Source organism: Vigna umbellata, chromosome 1 (assembly GCF_029865625.1).
Source record: "Vigna umbellata cultivar VRB3 chromosome 1, Vumbellata_1.0, whole genome shotgun sequence".
Taxonomy (NCBI): Eukaryota; Viridiplantae; Streptophyta; class Magnoliopsida; order Fabales; family Fabaceae; genus Vigna; species Vigna umbellata.
Window position 1 is genome coordinate 13959983 of NC_142165.1, and position 27059 is coordinate 13987041.

The 27059-nt window shown below is 31.1% G+C and overlaps 3 protein-coding genes and 1 pseudogene across 5 annotated transcripts; 2 read left to right on the plus strand and 2 right to left on the minus strand.

The window, feature by feature from the left end:
- The first annotated feature begins 2316 nt into the window (after positions 1–2316).
- On the plus strand, positions 2317–5708 carry LOC148204724 (WEB family protein At5g55860-like). Of its 3 annotated transcripts, none has more exons than XM_088096374.1 (3): positions 2317–2607; positions 2863–3100; positions 3702–5708. In XM_088096374.1, exons 2-3 carry the CDS (start codon positions 2921–2923, stop codon positions 5457–5459), a joined length of 1938 nt encoding a protein of 645 aa, XP_087952500.1. In that variant the 5' UTR covers positions 2317–2607; positions 2863–2920; the 3' UTR covers positions 5460–5708. The 3 variants fall into 3 exon arrangements, with proteins under 3 accessions (XP_087952500.1, XP_087952495.1, XP_087952499.1); XM_088096369.1 differs by having other exon boundaries at positions 2318–2632; XM_088096373.1 differs by lacking the exon at positions 2317–2607 and adding an exon at positions 2627–2761.
- Positions 5709–7210: 1502 nt separating this feature from the next.
- Positions 7211–10073, plus strand: LOC148204725 (uncharacterized; annotated as a pseudogene).
- An 887-nt stretch (positions 10074–10960) lies between these two features.
- LOC148204726 (SEC14 cytosolic factor-like) lies at positions 10961–14580 on the minus strand. The gene is made up of 11 exons (XM_088116347.1): positions 14141–14580; positions 14005–14033; positions 13624–13707; positions 13441–13494; positions 12930–13004; positions 12667–12720; positions 12440–12499; positions 12270–12365; positions 12060–12161; positions 11863–11943; positions 10961–11299 (listed from the first exon to the last, which is right to left on the minus strand). The coding sequence occupies exons 1-11, from the start codon at positions 14193–14195 to the stop codon at positions 10961–10963; spliced, it is 1029 nt and encodes a 342-aa protein (XP_087972473.1). The 5' UTR covers positions 14196–14580.
- A 2022-nt stretch (positions 14581–16602) lies between these two features.
- Positions 16603–18672, minus strand: LOC148204727 (red chlorophyll catabolite reductase, chloroplastic-like). The gene is made up of 2 exons (XM_088096379.1): positions 18202–18672; positions 16603–17332 (listed from the first exon to the last, which is right to left on the minus strand). Exons 1-2 carry the CDS (start codon positions 18608–18610, stop codon positions 16734–16736), a joined length of 1008 nt encoding a protein of 335 aa, XP_087952505.1. The 5' UTR covers positions 18611–18672; the 3' UTR covers positions 16603–16733.
- Positions 18673–27059: the final 8387 nt, after the last annotated feature.

The window sequence follows — 27059 nt, forward strand, 5'->3', positions numbered from 1 at the left end:
AATCAAAATCTCTTTTAAGATTTTTAGGTTCAATTTTATACGTGCTCTCAAGCAAAAAAGATAGATATTATGAAATATTTCTAAAATATTTAATGAGAATATCTTATAAAATAATGAATTTTATCACATCTTATTATATTTTTAAGATATTATATAAAGTAATTGATTATTTAATATTTTTAATACATTAAGATATAATATTTTTTATCTAATATTTTTAAAATATTAATATAATAATAATTGATTATCTAATATCTCTACTATTTAATATTCGATTATCTTAAACTAACAAGATATATTTATTCATCATCTAAAAAGTTTATAAATACATCAACCTAATGAATATAGAAGACTTGACTATTACGTGAATCTCTCATCAGTCTTTTTTCTTCAAACTTGGAGTTCTTTCACTAAAGAGAACAAGCTTCGTATTCCTGATACTTTAGACAAATTCTGGTAAGAATAAATGCATTGCTAAATTCACTCTTAAAATTGATTCATAATTTCTTAGGTATATATTTTTCTTATGTTTCTTTGATTGTTTACTACTGTAATATTGTTTTGTTAAATTATGAACATTTTATATTGTTGTTTATCACACCTTGCATTTAATTTTTTTTAAATGATAGTGTCGCAGAGAATAAAATGTATTCTGATTAAGAAATTAATGGTTGAGATTTACAATAATCAAATGTTTTAAAGTTAATTACAATTTAATTATTATTTTCATCTAATATTATTTATTAAATTTTATCTTTTTAAATATACTCTTTAAAAGAATGGAATCTTATGCAAAGTATTAATTTCTTATTATAAACCATATTTAATAGTGGTTTTTTTATTTAAAAAGTTGTAAAAAGCTGTTGAGCTATTTTTCCCAGAAACTCCTTGATAACAAATGTTTCATAATATGCATATTTCTTGGTTTTTATAATTAAAAAAATATAGTAAAAATATATTTCAATTTTTTAATCGAATTGTGAATGATTTCAAAAAAATTGAAAAAGCTTCTCATATATGAATTTAAAGCCATAGTTTCTGCCATTCCAAATCTTGAAAAATATTAAAAATATATATTTTTTCCTTAATACTTATCTGGTTTCTATTTCTAGTCTTTGATTTCATTTTCATGCCAACTTTATATATTCTATATGAGTAGTTCAATAACAAAAGATCTAAAAGATAGAAAACTAATAGGTAACATAAAAGGGTTTGAAAGCTCAATTATTAGCTATTAAGTACTGATAAACTTTTAAATAATTACACAATAGTTCCCCAATCCATTTATAGGTCAAGTTCAATTATCCATTCACACAATAGAAAGCAATGTTTTCTCTTTGATTTTGTTTTTGCCTCCAATAGATTTAATTAACCAATGAATTTATGGAAAAGTTTATTGTATTCTTATAAATAGTACTAAATTGTAAAATAAAAATAATATTTTTTTATCCATAGAAAATAATTAAAAATTATTAATTTACAGAAGTTTTTTTCAAAATCTGATTTTTAGTTTTTTCACAAATTAATGTTAACTTATACAAGTTTTATTTTTATTTTTCTCCCTTGTCTGCTGTTAAGTTTCTCCTAGATATAACCCTAATATAATCTCAAAATGATTTTTTTTTTGCTGTACAGTGTAGTAAAATAAATTTTAACATCCTTTTTATCTGCTAATATAATTAGAAGAAAAAATAAATAAAAAATTGATATGATTCTTGAAGAAGATGTATGGGCAACCAAAACACCATGCATGAGTGTCACAAATTATTGCTGACAGATGTTTTTGAGACACATTGTGAAACAAAGTTTGTCTTTTTCCTTTCTCTCTGATCTGCATCACCATCTCCACCTTATTTTCAAAACAAGATTTAATGCAATCTTGATTCCTGAAATACTGCAATGGTAAAAATTTGGTATACTGTGGAGATATTAAGAAAAATTTAACAGCAATGATCATTCAGAAAATTTATATAGAAAATCAAAACATCACATTCAGTTCAAAAATAATTATAATATATTTATGAACTTTTTCTTAGTGATACGAGTTTCTAACTCAAACAATGACATAATAAATTTATGAGCTTTTTCATGTATACTGCAAATCATACTCATTTATATGCAAAGTTTAAAGAGAGACAAGACAACATAGTAAAATAAAATATAAAAAAAAAGGAAAAATTACTTTGTTAGCAGGGTGACAGATGGTTTTGTTCTTAGAGGGTGTTGACGTGGCGAACTATCTTTTACTTCGACTTTTGTTCTGACAGAATTTTACGTAACGCTCCTCACAAGTCACGATACTGGTGAGATCACATCACAGACACTGTGTGTTACAGGATGATCGTATACACAACCATTTTAAAGGAATCTTGAATAGTAACGATTGCACAGGATTATTTCCTCTTTCAACTTTCTGTACCTGACATGCTGATGCAAAATTTGTCTTTAAACATACCAGGCATTTTGCATTTTCACCTCAACCCAGCCTATCTCTCTCTTTCCCTCTTCACAAGTATGTGAAGATTATTCGCTACTGTTTTGCTCAGCAATTCAATGCCACAGGTTCTCTACTGTCTGTGAAATTTTCCTAGAAGCACCCTTTCAAAGGTTTTTTCTTTTCTGATATTTGTCGGTGAGTTTTCTTTCGATTCGTTGAAAGATGAAATCTTTGATGCGGTTTCTTCATGGGTTTTTGTTAAAATGCCCGAATAGGCTACTGGGTGGTTGTTTTTGGGTGGATTCCTGTAGAGATCTTTGAAATGTGAGAGTTGGATTGTCTTGAGTTTGATGTTTACAATGTGTTGTGTTGATGCTGTTTTTCTTTCGGTTTCTTTTCTGTAACATCATTTTTTTTCCTACCAGGTTGGCTTCAAAGGCTATTATTATTGTGAATATTATTTAAATTCAAATAAAAGGCACTATGGTGGCCAAAATCAGGCAAAGTTCTGCTAACTCTCCGAGTCCTAAAAAACCAGTTGTTGGGGAGATTGACACCAGTCCACCTTTTCAATCTGTTAAAGATGCAGTTTCTCTATTTGGTGAAGGTGCTGTGTCTAGTGAAAAACCTGTCATTAAGAAGGCAAAACCTTATTTTGCTCAGGTAACTATGATTTTGTTTTTCTCTATCGTTTTATTTCTAGGTGGTACAAAGTATGAATACCATCTTGTTACTGTTAAATTATATCTGAAGTTGAACATTTAAATGGTAGAATGGAGCAACAGCTATAGGGTAAAATTCATTCCTGAAATTGTAGAGACTGTGAATCTAAATTATTGTCTCGACCTTGTGTTCTGATGGAAGAAGTTTGATCAGGGTGGAATTTGAAAAAAATTTGGAGACACTCTTCTTATTAAATCAAATTCTTCTATATTATCATTAGATCTTTCACAATTCGTTCTACACAATTCAGTAGCTGATGGCATGTCCTTGTTAACACGTGTCATGTTTGTCAATGACATGCTCTCATTTATCACATAAGTGAAAATTGTTTAGACTGAAGCTTAAGAGGATTTCTATGATCCTAGACAAGTTGCATTAAAAGTAGATAATCAAGCTTTGGAAAAATCTATGCAAGGTTGTTCAATTTGGACAAGCTGTTTTCAGAACCAAACTAATTTTTTTGGTCATTATTTAATTTTCCAACTTTGAAAGGCTTTCTAGTATTGCGTATTACAACTTACAAGATTTGCTATTTTATTAGAGTATTTGGGCAAAGGAGTCACAACTTCACCTAGCCCGGAAAGAGCTGCAAAAATTAAAGGAACAACTAAAGAATGCAGAAACTACGAAGGCTCAAGTCCTGGTGGAGCTTGAAAAGGCTAAGAGAGTGGTTGAGGATCTCTCACAAAAGCTTGAAGCTCTCATCAAATCAAGAGAATCAGCAATACAATCAACAGATGTTTCAAAAACTCGAGCAAAACAGCTTAAAGAAGAAAAGTGTGGTGATCTTGATGGAACCAATGGTTCTTGGAAAGAAGAGTTAGAAACTGCAGTTAAAAGTTATGCCTCTGTCGTTACAGAACTTGATGTTGCAAAGCAAGAACTGAGTAAAATTCGGCAGGGGTATGATTTATCCTCAGAAGCAAGAGTTTCTGCTTTCAAGCAAGCAGCAGAAGCGGAAGCTGCAATGAAGGCCAACAACAAAAGAGCATCAGAACTATCTAAAGAAATTTTGGCTGTAATGGAATCAATCGATCAAGTTAATGCTCAATCTGTCCAAGCACATTTGCTGCAAGAAGAGACACAAGCCAAGCAAAATGTTCTAAGACAATCATATGAAGCTGCCCTTGAAGAATCCAAAAGGAATTTGCTCGATTTAAAGAAGGAATTTAATCCAGGGCTTACCAAAAATCTAGAGTTGCAGCTGACTGAGACAATGAATGAGATAAGCGTTTTGCAAGAACAATTGGAAAATAGAAAGAAATCAGACTTGGATTCTTTGAAGAGTGTCACTCTGGATCTTGATGATGCTAAGGAATCACTGCAGAAAGTAGCAGGACAGGAAGAGTCCCTTAGAGCCATCGTGGAAGCTCTTAGGATGGATCTGGAGAATGTAAAAGGAGAACACACTGCATTGAAAGAGAAAGAATTCAAAACTGTTTCCTTTGTTGAGAATCTGCGGGTAGAGCTCCAGAAAAGTGAGTCTGAACTTGAGGCCTACTTGGCAGAAGAATCTAAAGCTAGAGGTGCATCAGAGGAAATGATCTGGAAATTGAACCAGTTGTTGACTGAAACTGTAAATGCAAGGAGGGAAACACAAGATAGGAAGAATGAGGCTGCACAATTGAAGATGGAAGCTGTAGTCACTAAACTTGTTTTAGAAGATGCCGAAATAAAGCTCAAAGCAGCATTGCAAGAAGTAGAAGTAGCAAAAACAGCTGAGGCAAGTGCTCTTGAACAGATCAGGGTCTTATCTGTGAGGACCAGTGATTCTGGTTCATCAACTTGTGAATCTGGTGCAAGAATTACAATCTCAAGGGAGGAGTTTGAGTCCTTAGTTCATAAGGTTGAGGAGTCTGATAAATTAGCAGATATGAAAGTGGACGCTGCCAAAGCACAGGTGGAAGCTACAAAGGTGAGTGAAAATGAAGTTCTAAAAAGGTTAGAGGAAACTCAAAAGGAAATTGAGGATATGAAGACTGAAACACAGGAAGTCTTGAAAAGGGCTGAGATGGCTGAAGCAGCAAAGAGAGCAGTGGAGAATGAGCTCAGAAAGTGGCGTGAAAGAGAGCAAAAGAAAGTAGCAGAAGCTGCTTCTAAATTATTGGCTGAAACACAGATGGCAGCAGAATTATCTCCTCAGCACTATAGGATTCAAAAGCAGAATTCACTACCAAAGGTGGAGATGAAGAAGTTAGAGAAAGGGAAGGTTTCAGTTTCAAAGAAAGTTCTCTTGCCTAACATGAGTGCCATCTTTCACAGGAAAAATAACCATGTTGGAGGAGGACCTTCTTCTTAGCTTCTGAAATTTGTCAGAGAAACATAATGGTTTGTGTGAAAGTTGAGATTTTTGTCAACATGGTATCAGGGAAAAGAATTTCTAAGTGTCAATAGTTTGGTCATAAGTATTTTATTAATGTAACTTGCCTTGTGAATTATTGTATATTGCTACCTAATGTCTGAGTAGTAGTAGTATGATGAACTGTTCTATTCTATGGCAAGCATTTTAGTGATTATAATAACTATTGAAAAACTATATCTTCGTCTATCTGTGCATTCTTCTGGTTCATTATTTGATGCATTATATAATGGTAATAAAGCATTGCTTATATACCCAAAAATAAAACAAAATCACTTTTTGTCCATAAAATTATCATACTTCTGGCTTTTTCATAAAAACTTTAAAAGACATCTGAAAAGAAAGACAGTAACTTACATGTCTATTCAAATGATAAATAATAGATATGTCTACTTTATTATTAGACCTTTTTTTGCTATTTAACTTTTGTAACAAAAGTATATAGTTTCATCCATACCATAGTATTTTTTTCTTTTACATTTAAGATACTATCAAGAAAAAAATCGAATAAACAATACTTCGAATGGATCAAGATTTTTGAAAAAAGCCTAAATAGATAGGATTCATGAAAAAGAAATAGATAGTATTCATGAAATTATATTTTGGCACATAAATTTTTTATATTCATATTATTTTTATTTTTTTATTTTTGTTTACTTAAAGATATAAAAATTTAATTTTTATAATATTTTTTATCTTTAGAGTATGTATCAAATGAATATAAATTATAAGATAAAAACACAATAAAAATTTGACCTAATTAACCAAATACTTCATGGTATTTCTATTTTTATTGCTCTTTTAAAAAACTCACTTTTTTCTAAAAAATTAATTGAAATAATAAATTTGTCATTAATTTATAGTATTATTTTAATTTTTTTGTATACATTTTAAATTAAAATAGTTAAGTCATATATTGATATTTTTCGGTAAGTATATTCTCACATTAGATTACGAAAGAAAAACTTTATATTATTTACTTTAAATACTTATTACTTTTTTTTTAAAAAAAAGACAGACAGACATATATATATATATATATATATATATATATATATATATATATATATATATATATATATATATATATATATATATATATATATATATAAAATAGCGTTCCCAGATCACGATAATCGTGTGAAGGACGCAGTTAATTTGAAAAATATTTATTATTGTAATTAATATAAAATAATTCTAATGTAATAATTAATTCAATTAGTTTTATTTGAAATTTTCAAAATCATGTTATTATTAGTTACCAAATTTATCTTTGCTATTAATAAATTCAAATATTTTTTTATTATTTATCAGTAAAAGTACTTATTTATAGAATAATATTGACAATATTTAATATTTCATAAAAATCATTAAATTATTCTTTAACTACTAATGAAAAAAAGCACTCTGTATCATTATATGTTTTTTAAAAAAAGAGAAGAAATAATAATGATGGTTTGAACAAGTTATGGTAGTCTAGTACTGAAAAGTGTAAATAATTTGAACAATTAGGGAATAGTAAATTAGAACCTTTAAATAACACGTGTCAGGTGATCAAACCCGATTCCACCGATAAATTCTACTTTCTACCTCACAGGAATGCAGCCTCGTCTCACATCATCATCAAACCTCGAAAAAATAGAAAAGCACAGCACAGATACTCACTCAAACACACACAACGTTGTTAGAGAGAGAGAGGGAGATTGTGTTGTGTATCTCTATGGCGAGTAACAGGGAGAGAGAAGAGTCTCTGACATTCACAATCCCTTCTTCCTCTTCTCATTCTTCCCCTGTCACTGTCTCCGACCAATTCGACAGCTACCTCGCCGACCCAGAAGCGCCTCCGGAAGCTTCCAGAACGATGGCCTTCTCTCCTCCGCCGACGCCGCCGCCGATCCCGATTTTGGATTCTCCCGCCCCGATTTTCGTCAGAGTCCCCTCGCCGGCACCGTCGAGTTCTACCAACGCCACGTGTTCTTATGCTATAAGAACCCTCGCGTTTGGCCACCGCGCATAGAAGCCGCCGAATTCGATCGCTTGCCAAGGTTGCTTCACGCTGCCGTTGTCGCAAGAAAGCCTCACATGAAAAAGGAGGTACTGTCTTCTCTCGCTCCCCTTTTGATTTTTGTCTCTACGATGTTCAATGTATCACTAATAGACGTGTGATCTTCAACAATTGTTGAGCCACGTTTTTCGACTTTGCATTTGTTAAGTGCTAATTACATTGTGTTGGACTTACGAGTTGTCTCTTTTCCAGACTCGGTTAACGATTTGTGAGGGTCATGATGGAACTGAAACATCCAATGGGGATGTGTTGATCTTTCCTGACATGGTCAGATACAGGTATGTGTTATTGATCTTAAAAGTGGTATGCCTTATTTGTTTTTTGTTTTTTTTTATTGCTTTTCCCTTTCTTAGATCATTGTGGACAACAGGTTTTAATGGAATTGCAGGAGGTTAACGCATTTTGATGTTGAAACGTTTGTGGAAGAGGTTCTTGTGAAGGATGGGGAATGGCTTCCTGGAACCCCTGAGGCATTGAGAGGTCGTTTGTTTTTGTGTGTTCGCATGGATCCCGTGATCGCAGATGTGGGGTTTGTGGACCTGTCTTGGTCAGTAGATTCAGGGAGGAGATAGAGTTACATGGTCTTCAGGGTAAAGTGTTTGTAAGCCCGTGTTCTCACATTGGGGGAAGTCAGTATGCGGGAAACGTCATTGTATTTGGACCTAGCATGAATGGAGAAGTCACTGGCCATTGGTAAAGAGAACACCTCCATGGTTATTAAAAACTACTTTTTTACAATTTCTTATTTTATGGTTCTTGCTAGACCTTTGTACCATTGGTTATTATATTTTGTTAACTTGTTAATGTTGCCCTCAATTGAAATATGTAGGTATGGATATGTTACCCCGGATGATGTGCCTTTATTGCTTCAACATCATATCATGAAAGGGGAGGTTTTAGACTCATTATGGAGGTAATTATTTCCTTAGTGCTCTATTGATTTTCTTTACTATTTTGGTTAAAAGTTAGATTTCATCTTATAGAAGACTAAATTGCTAGACTATCTTTTTTTTACTTCAATACTGGGTTGTGGCCTTTTGGATGTCTTGGGCAGGAAGGAAAAATGTGAGACATAGAGTGAACGGAATAGATGAAAAATAGAGTGGATGATTCTCTTCTGTGATCTGTTTCTTCTCTCCTCCTCCCTATATTTTCACACCACAAATTAGAGTTGGGGGCAGTGCCTGAGCCTCTAGGGTTTAGAAGTTAAGTTTACCTAAATTTTGTGAGAGTGGTTCAATAAATGTGGAAAAATTAAAATTCTGAACTTATTATCATTTGCATGTCAATATATCTACAAGATTCTTTGACACCTTCAGGAATCACGATTTCTAAATTCTTCGTCCAAAATTTTGCATTAAATAAGGTAGGTCTTTGTTTTTTCAAAAATGATCTTTTTGCTCCCCATATCTGCAAGCCCTGTTTACCATCAATGATTTGATCGCATTTGAATCTTGGAGTAATAATGCCTTCTTGGGTTATGTATTTTGAAATTGAAATTATGGTATGACGATAAGTGCCATCTTCATGCCAATGTCTGATGGTATGACAGCTTTACTTCATGCACCTTTAAATGGCATCTGTGACCTCTGTTATTTATTTACAAAATAAAAAATCATAGAGCATGTTTTCAATTCCAAGGACTTCAAAGTTAAGCTACAAAATGAAGTACATATGATGGATCACTCTTAAAGTAATTTTATTCCCTTCTACATCTCCAAACTTTCAGAAACCCTGGTTTCATCCATAGCTTTTCAATTACATCTCTTTATGCCCCCTTTTTTGTGATGAAAATTTGATGAGACATGTGCAAATTCCATCTTTAGAAAAATAGCCTGCTGAAATTATTACATGGTTAAAGATAATATATGTACCGGGCTGATGGCTATGAAAAATTTGGTGCATAGGTCCATGATGCATATGCTGACTTGTATTTGTTACCCTTTTTGTACTGTCATCAGGGGTCAGATGGGTTTCTCAGTAGATGAACAGCTGACTAAGCAAGAACAAAGGCTTCTGCTAAATGGCTTAAGAAATTTAGAGGAAAGCACTGAAGTGTCTAGATCTCAAGAAAATTTTGTGAGCTGCTATCAATCAAATGCTAGCTGCTGTCAATCAAATGCTGGCTGCTGCCAGTCAAATGGAGATTCTTCTTTCCATCAGAATCACGTTTTACTGGAAAAGATATTGGACCCTGATGTCATTGAGGCAGAGGCAAAGCTCTCAGCTGATAATAAGAACAACGACTCTGTGTTTTCTCGGATGAATAGTGGCAAAGGAGCTTCACGCAAGTTTCCTTCTGTGACAACTTGGCTTGATGGTTGGGAGCAAGAAGATACATACGCAGCTCTTGCTGTTGTATGTGCTGCTGTGTCAGTTGCCATTGCCTACAATTGCTACAGGCAATTGAGATAAAAGGATTCAACTTTGGCAGCGCTACTAAGTGGTTCAGATAACTTAAGTGTTGCTATATCTTGTTATTAGCTTCATTCTGATGCTAGTGCAGTTCTTCTTTAGAGCAGTCATAGTTACTAAACATGTAGGGAAACGAGCGGGAGCTCAATGTTTAATCTGAATGTGTGATTTAGTGTTGCACTGTATTATTGGCTGGGTCACTTTTAATTTCTAGTTAGCTTATTTTGTACATAAAAAAAAACCTTAGACTCAGAATATTCAAATTAAATATGTCAACAGTTTGTTTAGGTAGAATTTGATTTGTGCCCATTTTCAATTATATGAAAAGTTTCGCGGTTCCTTGAACTTGCTAGTTAAAAATATCATGTATAGGAATTAAGTAGGGTTGTTATTAAATATAAAAATTTTAAGGAAAAGCTTCTGCTACTACTGTAGAAGCAAAATGAATGATTAAACTGGAAAGAAATAGTTTTGATGCAGGATAATGGTACTTCACACTTCAGAAAGAAACATTTTTTCCGACACGGGTGTGAACACTCATTCTACATTTTGTATAAATAGCATTAATTGACAGAAGAATTGTAACTGATGCTGTCCTTCCAACACTGAAAAAAATGCCATGCTCGTCATCCCAGGCACTTATAAAAATTATATTTGAATTTTTTAAGTTTAGATTCTCGGATTTTGGTTGTTAGGTCTCTGCTGTCTTTTCAAAATAGCCCCATGTACATGCTGTAACTATATTAAAGAAGAATTTATTATATCAAATTCAGTGAATTTTAATAGTACAACAAATATACAATATTAAAAAGTAGTAGAAAATCTGAACGTAATTTCTTCTTTCAGAAGACTACATCTGCATAAACACTCCGATATTACTCTCAATAACTGAATTTTTAAGCTTTTGCGTGTAATATAACTCTTATTCAAAATGGACCATGTAACTCATAAATGAGCATCATCAGAATTCTCCAGGTTCAAGTGACCACGATGCAGACGAGAACTGCAAGACCATTCCATCAATTGTAAGGCCATTCTGAATTTCCAGTTTATGGAACTCAGTTTCTATAGTCTTGGCAATTTTGGCATCAACTGGGTCTGGCTCAGGTAAATCTACATGGAAAGAATCCTGGGATATGGACTCTATGAATATAGCTTGCTGCTCGGTGTAATTATATAGTTGTTTATGGAAGACATGATCAATGAAGAAACAATTTTCAGTATTTCCAGCTTCATGATGTTGGGGCACCCTGGAATCCTCCTTTCTGCAAAAATGTGGGAGGGATGCATAGTCCATTACCTGTTCACAAGTTTTTGAAAACATGGTTTAGTATATTAAACCCCTCTCAATTGCAACAAATCTAGTAATGATGGAAGAAATTCAATTTGGTTGTGCTATTTTTCAACTCTCCATATCACAGGTTAATTATTAACAAGCATAGATTTAAGATGAACAAATATGGAAGCTCCTTCATGTAGTAAACCATTCTGATTTGGAAAATTATTCTAAACTTATCTATCCATTCATAAAAAAAAATCCACAACATTTATTTCTTATGACTAAAACAACTACAGGAAGTTAAAACTTAAAAATCTTCATTGTGCAAAGGCAATTTCACAGTACTGAATTGGAAATTGGCAAACAAAATCCATAAGCATGATGATGCTATCATCACCAACTGTGAAATAACAATAAAATACAGTGGTTTACAGTAGATATAGTCAGATTTAGACGTCAAGAAAATTTCAAGTTCTTCGCTTACTATTTAACATAACTTTATCTGTCAATAAAACAAAGAGGAAAACTCATATTAGGATATATAAAGGGTCAAGCAAATAGTTAAGGGTAATGCTGTTGTTTACCTTGAGTAATTCCTCCGTGCCACAACCTTTGAGGACATGGACTTTCTTCCTTGTTCTTTCCTGCAAAAGAGGCTTTACAACCTGCCAATTGTCAATGAAGCAAGAAGAACTCAGCTTTAGTGTTGAGATTTTCAAAGATCTGAATGAAATTAAAGTGAAAAGTACTAACTCCTTCAACATGAAAGACTGACACAAACCTTCCAACACGCTGAGAATACATATGGAACGTTAACTATGTAATATGCGTCAGTCTTTTCTGGATAGTTCAAGTCATCTATTGTTGTTATAGCTGTCAAAAGCTGAAGGTGGCCAAGAAAGTGTCAACTAAGAAAGCATCTAGTTGTATGGATTCTGAGAAAGAAACTTCTGAGAGATGGTAAATAAGAAGTTTGTAAATTGCTATATACCTTCAATTGGTTCAGTGCTGAGAGTTTTAAACCAGTCATGTCCAAGACTTTCACACAAGTATCAATGTGTCTTCCATGATTCTTTGTAGCTCTTGGCTGCAATAAACATTCCAAATAAACAACTAGGGTGTCAGAATTTACACCTAAAAAAACTCTGTCTAGGTACTCACCATGATCACTCGATCCCTATATTCATTCATTTGGATGTGCGACTGTATATAGTATTTGTCCTGAACAAAAAACAAAACTGGCAATTTGACATCATATAAAACACAATCTTCCACATGGTACATCAAGGAGAACGAAGAGATAAGCAACATTGAACACTGCAGCTTCAATGTATCGTATAATTGCAAGGTACTGATAGGATTGGTTAGAGATGGTATCAAGTCCTTACAAACGATTCATCAAATGTGCTGAGCCCAACACCAATAGCAATGACAGGTAAGCCCTGCCATAAATTATGAATCATGTATGTTACTTTATATAAGAGATGTTATGTTATTGATCAATGCTTATATGGTCCTACGTAAAGATGTTATTCTTACATGTCACTCATATTGGTTAATGGCAGAAAAGAACCATAAAAGGTGGAGGAAAATAAAAAAATTTAGGCTTGAGATCAAAACTTGTACGAGATATATCTAAAGCACAGAATACCTCCTTTGTGAAACCAGACATTCCCACGAGTTGAGAATCTCGCAAACGTCTGTATAAACCAGGTGGTATAGGCTTCTGTATATATAAATACAACAAAAATATCAATGATGATAGAATTTATGATCATGAATTCACAATGATCAAGAAATATAGTAGCTGTCCCTTATATGCTACAACAGTGATATGATGTAGGGATTTGAAGAAGAATAAAATATCTCAATAACTACCGTATCATAGTAGATTTTAAGTCTAACTTAACTTTACAAAGTACATAAGCTGAGTTTTAAACCTATTATATCTCAAGTCAATATTGGATATCCAGGAGAAACCATGTAAATTTCATCCTAGAGTGGTAGTGATAACAAGGTTTTTCTATTTGCATTCTTATCTGCATTCGTGTCACCCTTGAATATGTGTATCATTGCTCTAACTTTAATTGGTACTTAAGGTATGTTGTTTCAAAAATGAATAATATTATTACATTGCTGATATGCACAGTAAATGAACTCACCGCTAAAACATTGTCAATCTCATTTTCTACTCTCCATTGTAAACAATCAATCAACTGTTAACAGTTAAACCGTCAGCAAAGTGTTATATCCAAAAGATAAAGAGTCAAGATAATGACTCTCTCTATAAGCAATAAACTTTGGGAGAAATTCCTATAAATATCTTTTACTGCACACTATCTAACCATTTTATGTGCTTTCGCAACATTCCCGTCCCTTGCTTTGAGAAACCGCACAAATGTTTCTGTTGGATAGCCCTGGTGCATATTCTGAAATATAAAGAGAAAGCTTTCATGGTAGAAAAAAGGAAACTCAAAACACTGACATGATCACCATCTACATTCACAATGTTCACAGCTTTACTTCAGTGAAGAATTGTTAGCAGAAACATGGTACTGATAATCAAGATCAATTTGGCAGGAAAGTTTTGTTTTTTTGGTTCCGAATTCACACCCCAACTGAAATTTTTAATATATAAATCGAGTTATAACTTGTACTGTTTCTTTCTGTCACGATCTTTCTCAACACCTAAGATCAAGTAAAACCAGGAGACATAAGAGCCAAACCTGGAATGTGTTCTTCTGTTGCTCATCCACTACATCAAGAGAGAAACAAATATGTATAAAAAAAACAGTAGAAGATATTTGACAGAAAAAAATCATCGGGTCTATAAGAGCAGAAAAGTGCAAGTTAAATGCTTACAGTTTTGCAAAAGGGACTCCAACTGCTTGATAACTTCCTGATTAGTAATACACATGTTGCTGTTTATCTCTGATAACACGGGATAGAAACTCTGAAACTATCTTGCTGAGAAGTTTTCAGGAAAACCAGTGATTGAGTTTTGAAAATTGATCTCCTGTAAGGGAAAGAAAGGGACCCCTTATATAGAATCTGGCTTTTTGGTTTGTCCACTTCACAAAGCATGTAAGTTTTTCTGAACTTCGTTTCAACTTCCCTTTGAGTTCTGAACTGAGTAAAGAAGCTGTTAAAAAATAGCAAACACAGAGAGGAAAAACAATTTTTGTTTGGAGTATGTGAACGCTTATTTGAATAGGTAACAGCTTCATATATGGAATATGTGCAATGGAATAATATAAAACTTAGATTAAGGTGCACATAGTTTACATATACAGAGCTAAGGAAGTTTTATTTAAAATTTGATAACGTGGATTAGTTTATGAAAACACACTCAGTGCTTAAGTTCCATCAAAGATACGATAACCTTTTTCCTTCTGATTGAAGTTTTCAGTGGCTAAGAATAGAGATGCTGATAACTAATAGAAAGAAATTAAGAAATAAAAGAAAATGGCAAGTTGATCAAAATGACATGTTTTTCCATGTTAAGAACCGATGCCTTGATAATTCAGAATTGTGTAGTTCACTTATTTAAAATGGGAGATTCACCTCATTTCGATTTTTCACATAGTGTGGCTGCCAAAGAACAACATAAGAATATGTACCATCAAGGTTTCACACAGCCACACATATTTATTTATGTTTATGCATGTCTATTATACTATCAAGGTTTTCCAAAGCATCCAATAAAAACACTGCCACATTAGACAGAAAAAGTGCATGTAACAATTCTATTTAAATCACAATAAAGTTTATGATAATGTTCTAAACATTCATACAGATAAAATATCAACTATGAATCTAAATTTCATGAGAAAGTAGAACAAGGTTGAAGATTCATTTATCTATTATTTTAAGGTTTTTGGTAGAGAGTAGTATCGATCTTTTTTGTGGTTAGGTTCAAATCTCGTTAATGTTGTCTCTCCGGTAACCTCTCCTTAACAATCCAACACACTTTTTATCACACCTCAATCAAAATTTACTGACCTAGTTAAATCCATTTTTTGACATACTCAGATATTGAGATCAAACTGTGGTGATGTTTAAGGAGCAATGTTATTTAAGTCATACTAATAAGTGGTTTCAAACTGTTAATTATCAATATAAGAAAAAAGCACTGTTAGTTATCATAAACAAAAGTTGCTTGCAGCTAACGATATCTTATTCTCCACTAATAAAATTGAAGCCCCAGTCTTTGGGTGTTCGAGTTAGAGAAGACATAGGCAACAACCTTAAAGTGAATAGACTCAGGAATTTGTATTTGATAAAATAGGTGCATGAAAAAAAGTTATTCTAATCAAATTTCTTAGTAGAATCTATTCTTATTCTAAAAGAGAAAAGAGGAATATATTCTCAGTTTCTCACTCAATCTTTAATGTTTATGTTTTCAATGTTCACGTTTTCCTATATATTTCTTTTATAGTTTCTATCCATCTATCTTTTTTCCTTTTCCAACGCTTTATTTATTGAAACTCAGGCTTTACTTTTATTTCTCTAATTTTCTTTCGTAGCCGCTAGTATACCTATTGCTGCGTGTTAAATTGTTACAGTCACTGGGACACACGTCACACAACATATCATAGCAACAAATATTATAATAATTAGCTTTTAGCTGATTAACAGGTGAGGAATCTTATTATAATCTTAAAAATATATGTCGGACACACAAGAAAATAGTAAAAATTTGATGAGTGCGTTAAGAATATTCATAAGGGATTAATTAATTTATTAAATTTGCCATCATATATAAGCTTCTGATTCGGAAAGTTGAATAAATTCACAGAATAAATACAACAGTAAAAGGAAGAGACACCCTGATACAATATGCTTTTTTTTCCTATTATAAGAGAGGTGAGTTAATGAAAACATAATGATATTAGACAATATTTTAACATCATCTTCGTCTGTGATTGATGGTATTTATGATTATTATTATTAATTGTGAAATAATTTGTAAATGATGTTAAAATATTATCAAAAATATATTGTCAAATAATAATACATTTTCAACGAATTTAAACTCAAGAAAGCAATGCTACAAATATAATGGCACTGGCTACTTCAAGAATAGATTATATAGAAACCTTTACAACATTTCTTACAGAAATACTTCCAAGCATGCTAAAATACTTCCAATTTAAAAATTTTGCTTCTAGTTCAGGAAGTTAGTAGTGGGGTTTCAAACTCAGGTCATACAAAGAGCTTGGAATGGAAGCACATGGAATGATTTCAATAAAGGCTTAGAAAAGTGCCATTGTCATGAATCATCCCTAGCAAAGAAAAGGAGGGAGAAAGTAGAAAGTAGAAACTATCAGAATCATTTATGGATTTCACATTTGACCGGAGATACAACGAATACTGAAGCCTCGTTTGACTACAAGGCTAATTAGTTACATGTATGTAACACAGAATGTCCAACAATTCCAAATAAATTAGAATCCTAGACAGTAAAATACCCCTTGATAGCCTCCAGTACTCGGTTTGCCACTTCTGGACCAAACAACCTGGGGAAGCTTGAACCAAGATCAATCTCAATTGTCTTGTTTCTAATGAGACCATCCCTTTTATTCAGATAAGCTCTTTCTGCCTCTCCAACATCTCGCTGGGCACAAGCACAATGATCCAACCAGATCCCCAATACTTGCTTTGAAATGGGGTCCAAATGGTCCCTGATGATCTCCTCCATGCGTTCTACTCCACCATTTTCAGTCACAATGCGAACCATTATGGTTGTAGGGGAGGAAACACTGCGGATGTAAAGGGAAGAAGAGAAATATGGTTTAACCTCTGGAACTCTTTCCAGAGCCTGCCTGTGAGTATCCAATTGAGTGTCTTCATAGAACGTTTTGAGGTCATCTGGCCAAAGCACAAGGTCTTTCCGGGGAGGCAAATCAAGAATGAGAACTAGCATTATTGGACTACTGCGGATCATTTCAAACACAAAATTTGGTGCATCGGTTGAACTGTTAAGATAGGCTGAAAGACTAGTTATATCTAAGGACCCTCCTGTTGGTAACTCAGAGTGCACCCAGCTTCCCACACAAAATCTACCTGAGACAAACATAAAAAGAAGATTAAATTCAGTACAAAACAAGTGCCATCATTTTTCTTCTATACGGAATAAATCCACTGGAGGGTAGAGAAAAATTAGTGATAGCACAAGGTTAACAAAGAACAAAACCATCAATTCACGATAAGGAAACAGATTCTTTATGGAATAATTTTAGTGTCATACTCTTTGTAATTGCTTGAAAATCATTAAAAAAAACACGAATGTTAGTATGTTTCACCCTAATTTAATAATTATCCCCTGAAAATGTAATTTTTGGGTATAAATTTCAATCAACAAGGAAGAGTCTAAGAAGGAATTTCAGTAATGAGATTTCATCTCGGTCTACTTGCAAACAACTCATAAACTTGGTAATGTTTAACCTTTTCCATTGCTATTCAAATTGTATGTACAGGTAAATCATCAATGAAGTCTAGGCAGTATTACTCATCACCTTCTCTCAGCATAAAAAAAGTATTGAGTGACTATCAAAAAAGCACTTTCAATAATGGATAACTCCCCGGTATATTTTTAGTGATTGATGGATTATTTATATAATTTATGTACTATAGAGAGACAGTAGCAGTTTAGGGATGAATTTGATGGTTTATCCAATGAAGCACAGAAAAGGACAAAAATACTAGATCGCCCATTTGCTTCAGAATCTAATCCGGAAATGGTAGTAGTTTGAGCACCTAATTATCAACCCGATACCCTGATCTCTTTCTAACGCCAATACTTCATTAAAAAAAAAAAAGACATCAACCACTACAAAACAAGTAAAAAAGACATTGGGAAGAAAAATGAAGACAAGAGAAAAAAAAATGAAAACTTTATATTGAAAATGAGGAATTTAAGAAGAGAAAATTCACCGGAGAGTCATCAGTGGCTGATCTGATATGAAGGGAAGCTTGGGCAGTGCCAGTTTGGCTCTGGTAATACTGAACATCAGGGGGGAGTGTGCAAGGAAGAAGCTGAGAATGAAAGCGATCCTCAAGCTTCGAAACGAGTTCGACCATCAGATTCTTCTGGGCAGCTGAAACGAACGGAAAGTCGATGAATTTGGAGCGGCCATGGTCGTGGGTCTCCTGGGTCTCTTCCATGCGAGAGGAAGAGAGAGATGAAGAAGAAGGTTTAAGCCTGAAAGAAGGAGAATAAGAAGGTACAGAGAGAGGGTAACGTGTTGAAGGAGAAAAAGAAGAACGATAAGAAGATAAGATGGAAAGTGGAGAACACCGAAAATGGTCACAGATCATCACTTCCATCATCTGTAACTATTATTCTCTCTTACACTGTTTTCATCCTTTCAGACTGTTTTGTTTCTTCACGTTATTATGAATTAATCTCTTACATATTCACTGTGTTGTTGATTTTCCTGCCATATTAGATTTTGTATTTTGAATAAATGCTTTTAAATAAGCTCTGAATTTAGTACAAAACTATTTCTTTTTCATCTATTTTGTCTTTTAGGTTTTAATTCTTACAGTTTTCTTTTATTTTTCAAAAAATTAAATACTTTTTTAATTTCTAATATTTGTTTTAAGATAAATTAACCATGATTGTTCTACGAATTTGAAAATTTTCTGTCATATAAACATTTTGTTCTAATATTGATATATGTAACTCGAAATCGTTAACCTTTTATTCAACACTGATTAGTTTTATATAATTATAAATATAATTTTAATTAAAGAAAAAATAAAATTAAAAAAAAAGTGTAGCAACCAAAATCAACACTTATTTATTTAACGTTATAAAAACTAATTTTAAGTCTTTCAAAAAATTACATTTATTATTTATTTTTTAATTTATATATTTATTTATAGATTAATTGATTTTTTAACTTAATATTTAACCAAAATCAAAAAAAATAACTTCTTATGAATCCCTGCACCTTCATATTTTTTTAATATCTCTCATACCTTTTAACAATTTAAGTTTTGGATTATATAATTGAGAATGTATTATATGATTCGAAATATGTATTTTTCAATATATTGTAAATTGTAGAATTTCTATCGTACTTTTCTTATACAGAGAAGGGGATCAAAAGCTGATCCACATAATTTTCAGATTATGTAATTCAGAGTTTTTAAAACAAATTATATAATTTAGAAGTTAAATGTAATTTTTAGATTATGCAATTAAAAAGTTGAATAATTTATTTTGAAATGTGTATTCCATAAGTACTTTCTCAGGAAAAAAATACTTTCAAATTTGACATCATAGAAATATTCTTTTTACTTTTGGATTACATATTCCAGAATTTATTCCTAATTTCTGAATTATACAATTGAGAAAAGGCAAAATAGGAAGTTCATTTATATGGAAGCGCAGGAAATAAATATATGGAGGTGCATAAAGGAATGCTCAACATAAAAGTCCGATTATTGAGTGGACTGGCCCATTTTTTTCTCCCTTTGGACTCAAAGTGGACGTCACTAAAGGGCCCAATAGAAACTTTTAGAGAACTGTTATTTATATTTCTCAATTTCATTAGGGGATCCAAAAATTTTGTAATGAATTTGACTTACTCTAGTCACTGTAGAAGGAGGAACAAATTCAATTTATACCCTTAAAATAATTAATTTCTACTTTTAATACTTTGAAAAGAAAAATATAAAAAAATTTCTCATCAACATGTATATAAAAACTGATAAAAAAAATTAAAAAAAACAAATATTACTAGACATAAAGTTGAATACCTATTTTTAATTTCTAATAAACGGGTAAAAGATAGTGTACTTATAGACTTAACCATATTTAAGATAAACATGTTCCCAGTTAATTTTACCCAAGCAAGCATATTTCTGTTTCAGTTAAAAAAAATATTTTATTTCATTTTTTATTTCTTCTAGTAATTTTAACATATTTATGCTTTTTTTTTATGAATGTAAAACAAATATAAATATTTATATTTGATTTATTTGCGGTTTTATTTGATGGATTATGTTGTTTTAAAGTGTTTATTGAGTTAATGAAATGGTCTGAATTTGAGGTATCATAGTAAAGATAATGTGTGATTTATTGTTTGAATTGTGTATTAAGCATTAATATTTATATTTTATATGGTAACCAAAATTCTCTTACTTCAACGATGATATAAGTTTCAAACTAAAATAGTATGTGGTGAAAAACAAACAGAAAAACTTACATCTTAGTTTTGATGAACTTGTTCATAATTTGTCCATTCAATTATAAATTCAGGTCTTAAAAATTAGATTATAGTCTTTATGTAACATATTTAACATGAGTCTCCAAAAAGAGCGTCAGTGAATATTTTATTTATTATATATCTTTTGACACATATAAATTCCTATATATTTTATATAGTTTTTTTTTTAACTTTTATCAATGTTTAAAATTGAATTAGTTATGAATTATTAATAAAATTGTTTATTTTATATCATTATCTTACATTAAAAATTTATTTGCAATAGTTTCTATTATTATTATTATATATATATATAATATAAATTGTTGAATGTAGTGAATACATGAATATATAATAAAACTTTATATATATATATATATATATATATATATATATATATATATATATATATATATATATATAATGCATGTTTAAAATTATATTTTTAAATATTTTATATTATATATAAATCCCTCTTAGACTATCTTAGATATAGGATATTGACTCTTCAAGTTTGAGCACCTATACAGAGTATTAAAAGAAAGATTAAACTAAAAGAAAAAATATTTTTATTACTATTATGAGATTGTAGTACAGTTATATAGATAATAACATTTTATATAATTATTATTCTACTGTGAGTTTGACGTGTGCATTTATGGATGATTTGTTTTTCGGAAAGTTGAGTTCAAATTTTTGAGTATAGTTTGTCGTGTTGTATGACATTATTAAAGGAGAATTTAAGTATCTATCTATATATGGTCTACGATAACGACTAAGTTTATTTGTGCTGACTTTAAAAAAAAAACTAATAAAGTAATCTGTTCATTTCAATTTTTTTACTTGAGAAAAAAAAACTTATTATTTTTTAAAATAAAATATTTAAAAAAATTATTTATACCAGTTTTAATTTTAATCTTCCCAAATCAATGTTTGTTAAAAACATTCAATTTCTTTTTTCTTATCAGATTAACAAATAAGGAATTGAAAATAATTTATCAAAACAAAAAATACTTCACCAATAATATTTGTTTCGATCTCAAATTCAACTTATATTATTAAAATCAAAATCACTACAAAAATATTATTTGTTTGAAACTTTTCGATATAACGTTATCTTTAGAAAATTATCAGAAAATAAAAAATATATTTTAAATTATTTTTAGTCCTGAACAATATAAAACTATTAAAAATATATCAAAAAAATAAAAATAATATTTAAATTATTTTTAGTCCTAAACAATACAAAACTATTAAAAATTATTTATACCAGATTTAATTTTAATCTTCCTAAATTAATGTTTGTTAAAAACATTCAGTTTTTTTATCAGAGTAACAAATAAAGAATTGAAAATAATTTATCAAACAAAAAATGCTTCACGAATAATATTTGTTTTGATCTCAAATTCAAATAACACCATTAAAATCTATCAATATATAAATATTATTTGTTTTGAAATTTTATCCAATATAATATTATTTTTAGAAAATATATCAGAAAATAAATAAATAATATTTACACTATTTTTAGTCCTAAACAATACAAAACTATTAAATGTATTAAAGTATTCTGACAAGTGGTAATGGTAACCTTTGAAATATATGGTCTAAGCAAGTTGACTGACTTATGGAAACTATACTTTTGAAACCAGTTCATCAGATAAGATTTATATTAAATATTAAATTTTTTAATAAAAAATTGTACAAACATGTGATAATAATAAGTTATTTATGGAAAATACTGTCTGAGAAAGTTTAGAAATTAGTAAACAGTCACTTTCTTGTACAAGTTGAGAACAGTGACAGAGCATGTGAACATCTATTAAATGTAGCATATGCTCTTCAAAATTCACACACTTCAAGTTCCATTCACATGCTTTGTTTAGGCATTAGGCTAAAACATAATCCTATAAGCATTAAATTAACAATACACATTATTTAGGAATAAGTTACTGTCACAGTATGCAATCATAAAACATTGTTATAGTACTCTCTCAATTTGAAATTTGTAAATCGTACTAATAATTGTAAGGTCAAGATTTAAAGACTGTTATCATAATAATAGTACTTCAAAAAAAAGTTATTATGATAGTATCATTTGATGCAATTGAAAGAACAAAATTATTATTCTACACTATAGAACCAAAAAAAATTATTTCACTTAGTTTAGTTTGTCTTTCTTCTTTCAATATTTTGTCAAATCATCTTTAGTAAACTCTAAATTTGAATGGATAAATATCGGTTAAAGACACTTCAATACTCAAGTCTGTTCTTAGTTATATCAATCAGTTATCACACAATTAAGTCTTAAATATCGACTAAATATTTATAGGCTTTGAAATTAACCTTTCATTAAGGTTGGCCCAATTGCAGTCCAAAATATATATTTTTTCCAATATTTTGTCAAATCCTCTTTAGCAAAGTCCAAATCTGAGTGGGTGGATACATGGTAAAACACTCCAATACTCAAGTCAGTTTTTAGTTATATTGATCGGTTATCACGTAATTAAGTCTTAAATGCCCATTAAATATCATCACACCTTACTTTTGTATTTATAGGTTTTGAAATTAACTTTTTGTTAAAATTGATCTAGAGTCCAAATGTAAGATACAAAATGATTGCGAAACTAAAAGTTTTCCTTTTTTAACAATTTTTCTTTACAGTATTACTTATTTTTATGGTTATCATGCCATTTTTTTATCATTCTAATTTGTATACATTTGCGGTTACATCTTGATTAAAGGAGAATCATGTGCTCATTAGAAAATTCCGACAAAAATAAGTTAAAAAAATTTAAGTTAAAAGTAATTTCCATGTAATTTAAGTTTTTTTACTTAACAGAAAAAACATAATCTCTTCAAAAAAAGAAAAAAAAAAGTGTAAAACAAAAGTAACCAGAAAAGACTGAATACAAATTATTGCGAAAGTTATGGCATTTTAATTTCAAAAAATCGCGCGTAATCATTCTATTGTTCCGGGTTTCTGTAATCACGAGATATAAATAAATATTATTTTAAAGTAATGATTTCTATTCACTTAAATAAATTTTAAGTGGCTTATAAACATTACATTTTTAATTAAATTTTTATTAAGAAAATGTTTCATAAAACATTTAGTTTTTTATATTTTTAATTAAATTATCGTGGTAAAGATTAATTAAGATTTAAAAATATTTTTTTTTATTTTCAATTTCGTAATGTTATATTTGAAATTGTAAAATTAAACTATTGTGTAAAAATGAAGTTAAAAAGTGTACAAATTTTAAATACTTAATTAAAACAAGTTTTTTTTCATACAAATTGAATTAAAAATATCTAAATTTGAAATGTACTACAATTTTGATTAAATCCATTTATATTTTATAATATTTGAATGTAGTTTTTTATATGACAAAATGTTAACTTTAATGTTAAAGACCCTTAAAATTTGCCATTTAACGTCTACTAAGGCACGTACATTGGAAGAGGGGTATTTATGTAAATAATGAAAAATTGGTATTTTCTTTAATCTGACTTTGTCAAACACAGACTGCAAGTCAGAGCTAATACGAAGATGAGTTGTTGAAGAGTACAAAATAAGTCATTGTTTGAGATTAAGCATGTAGATCATCAAATTCCATATATTTTATGAATTTTTAATTTATAAAATTAATTTAATGCATATTAGAATCGATTTGAGTTTATATTATAGATTCTTTATACCAATCTTATAATTTTAAAACAAGCAAATATTTAAATTGGTTTCAAAATATTAGGAAGTACACTCAAAGTCAATCAAAATGGGTTAAATATGTTTTTAGTCCCTAAACTATTGATGGTTTCTGGTTTTCGTCCCTCTTTCAAAATAAGGTACAATTTGGTCCTCATTCTTTTCAAAATTTTGGTTTTAGTCCTCGAAAACTAACACCGTTAAAAATGTGGTAGTTTTCGAGGTTAGTTTTCGAGGACTAAAACCAAAGTTTCAAGGACTAAAACTAGAGTTTCGAAAAGAATGAAGACCAAATTGTACCTTATTTTGAAAGAGGAACGAAAACCAGAAACGACCAATAATTTAGGGACTAAAAACATATTTAATCCCAATCAAAATATATGCTTATTATATTATATATCTGGTTAATTTAGAAGAATTTTGATAGCTTTTTTATATATGAAAAAAAAAACTCGAGACCTACAGTATAATACACTTACTTTGAAAGAACAATTTAGATATTTATCCTAAAAAAACCCACAAATCCTTGTGAAATGATGGTATATACAAAGAAATATTTGTGGACCCAGCAATTAAATAACATTAAAATTAATGTTACCAGATGTTATAAACTATAAGGACATTGTCGACGATAAAAGTGACTAAATAAAAGGAATTTTGACTAAGTGAAGAGTTTGTATGAAAAGGAGTAAAAGGGTGATGCGAGAATGCTGACTTTTTGGTGGATTTTAAGCCCATCATTTTCTTCATATATTAGATATGACAACTTTTAGTTAGTGCTTATATTTGTATAAATCCAAAACTAAAATTAGTATATTAAAGTATAATCTATCTTTATCTCTATGTAGTATGAGACTCTTCTTGTCACAAATAGAAACGAAATTATATATTTTTTAAAATTTAAAAAAAAAAATTGACGTGTTATGTCAGACCTCATTAAAAACGCACCCAAAACCCCTTTGAACGGTCAAGCAACGAGGATTCGAAAATCAGATAGTGGAATGTAGGTGTCAGCAGATGAACGGACGTTCGTTTTAAACAAAACTGATTTTCTGAAAACCCCGTCACACTCTCTACATGCACTCATCTTCTCCAAAAAAAACTCTGATCTTTCATTTCTCCTCCTTCTCTCTAAAAGTTCTCCCTTCTCTCTACCAAAACTCACCCTTTCCCTTTTCCGATCACCGTTCAGGCACCGTAGGAGCACTCCCGGCGTCCCAAGCTTCAATTTGAACCGAACAGTTCCGAATTCTGAAACTGGTAAGTTTCTTGTCCCTAGCCGTTCGTTCTTGTGAACATGCAAACCAAGTTCTGGTTGCATGAGTCCTTAGTGTTGTTCTGAACCATTTTGGTCTGTTGTTTGATTTTTGGTTCGAAGAGTCGTTGAGCGTTGAGGGTAGAAGGAATCGTAGTTTGACGAACTGAGTTTCGGTCTGTAGGACGTTCGTTCACGCTCAGAGGTAAGGGAAGCTTATTTAATTTAATTTGTATGTTTACTGTGCTGCATGGACGTTCTTTGAATTGCAATGGAGCATGATTTTGTGATATTTGATTATATGATATAGGAAGATTTTTATGATCTGGTGTATGAGGAATATGAAATGTGCTATGATATGAATGTATGAAATTATGAAGTTATATGTTGAGAAATGAGTTGCATGTAAATAAGTTCTGAATATGAAATTTTCCTATGATAGTATACGTTCGTCATTGAACGGTCCTTGACCGTTTGGTATTTCTAGTAAACTTGTTTGAAAATGAATTCTTTCATTTGGAAAGAATTCTAGTTGAGGACGAGCGCCTTCTTGTGATAGTGCTATGTTTGAGCGTTCGGCCAAGCGTAGATACACCTGAGTGTTCTGTGATAAACTGAAAATTTTGTAAACATGTATTTGTATATTTAGTTATTCTTAAACACTATCTCCATCGTATCTTATTATATTTATTATTATTAATGTTTCTATTATAAGTTTAATTAGTACTCGGTCTCACACCAAGCACTCGTAATGAGTGGTGCTCGGTCTTATACCAAGCGCCTGTACACGTTTATAGTTGATCAATCTTGATGAAATAGCGTTCGTCCAACTTCAGTAGAATTTCCTTTTACCGTGTTCGGTCATTGACTGGCATTGGGTTTCTGTATATGAATTATTCTAAGTATGGTTCTTTAACATCTTGACGTGTCTACATTCATTGTCTCCGGCTTAGAGCCTCCTTACTTGATATATTCTTTGAGTGTTGGTTTGAGCTCACGAGAGTCAGTTCATTTAACCGATTCATGTTGTAAGTAACGTTTGTCATATATTATATAATTGTATTCGGTTTATTCCTAAATCTAACAGTAACCCTCTCTGTCTTATTCTATTCTGGAACGATAGACTTCTCAGTCTCGTTCCTAGTGTTCATCCTCGTTCTGAGTGAGGACTAAACGTTCGGTATTTGATGTTCTTGGAATTGGTGATAAAGATGAAATTAAAATGATGGATAATAAAAGATGAAGAGTATATGAGATGGATGAAATGTTGTGGATTTTGAACGAGAGTTCCGGAGAGGAACGACTCATGAATGAATATTGAAATTGTAAAGTATAAATGTGGTAATGCTTAGCTAGCGTTCATCCTGATGTTCCGTGAGTACTCGTCCTCACGTAAAGGAGGGTAGGTCATGTGTGGGAACGACAGGAGGTCCTGGTCCTTAGGGGTACTTTGGACAGATAAGACTAACCTCGGGTGGCAGCTGATGAGAGTATTCCAGTTACTACATCACCCGGGTGCACGAACGTCGTAGCTACACAGATTTCATACAGTCCGGACAGTCAGTCTAGTAGTAGGCTTTGATTGAAACATATGTTGAA

Coding starts and splice junctions, on each gene's coding strand:
- LOC148204724 (XM_088096374.1), top strand. CDS start 2,921: ATGGTGGCCAAAATCAGGCAAAGTTCTGCTAACTCTCCGAGTCCTAAA. Junction 3,101..3,701: donor CAAAACCTTATTTTGCTCAG/GTAACTATGATT, acceptor CTATTTTATTAG/AGTATTTGGGCAAAGGAGTC.
- LOC148204726 (XM_088116347.1), bottom strand. CDS start 14,195: ATGTGTATTACTAATCAGGAAGTTATCAAGCAGTTGGAGTCCCTTTTG. Junction 14,034..14,140: donor GGAGTCCCTTTTGCAAAACT/GTAAGCATTTAA, acceptor CTCTTGATGTAG/TGGATGAGCAACAGAAGAAC. Junction 12,500..12,666: donor GCACATTTGATGAATCGTTT/GTAAGGACTTGA, acceptor TTTTTTGTTCAG/GACAAATACTATATACAGTC.
- LOC148204727 (XM_088096379.1), bottom strand. CDS start 18,610: ATGATGGAAGTGATGATCTGTGACCATTTTCGGTGTTCTCCACTTTCC. Junction 17,333..18,201: donor CTCTCCGGTGAATTTTCTCT/TCTTAAATTCCT, acceptor GTAGATTTTGTG/TGGGAAGCTGGGTGCACTCT.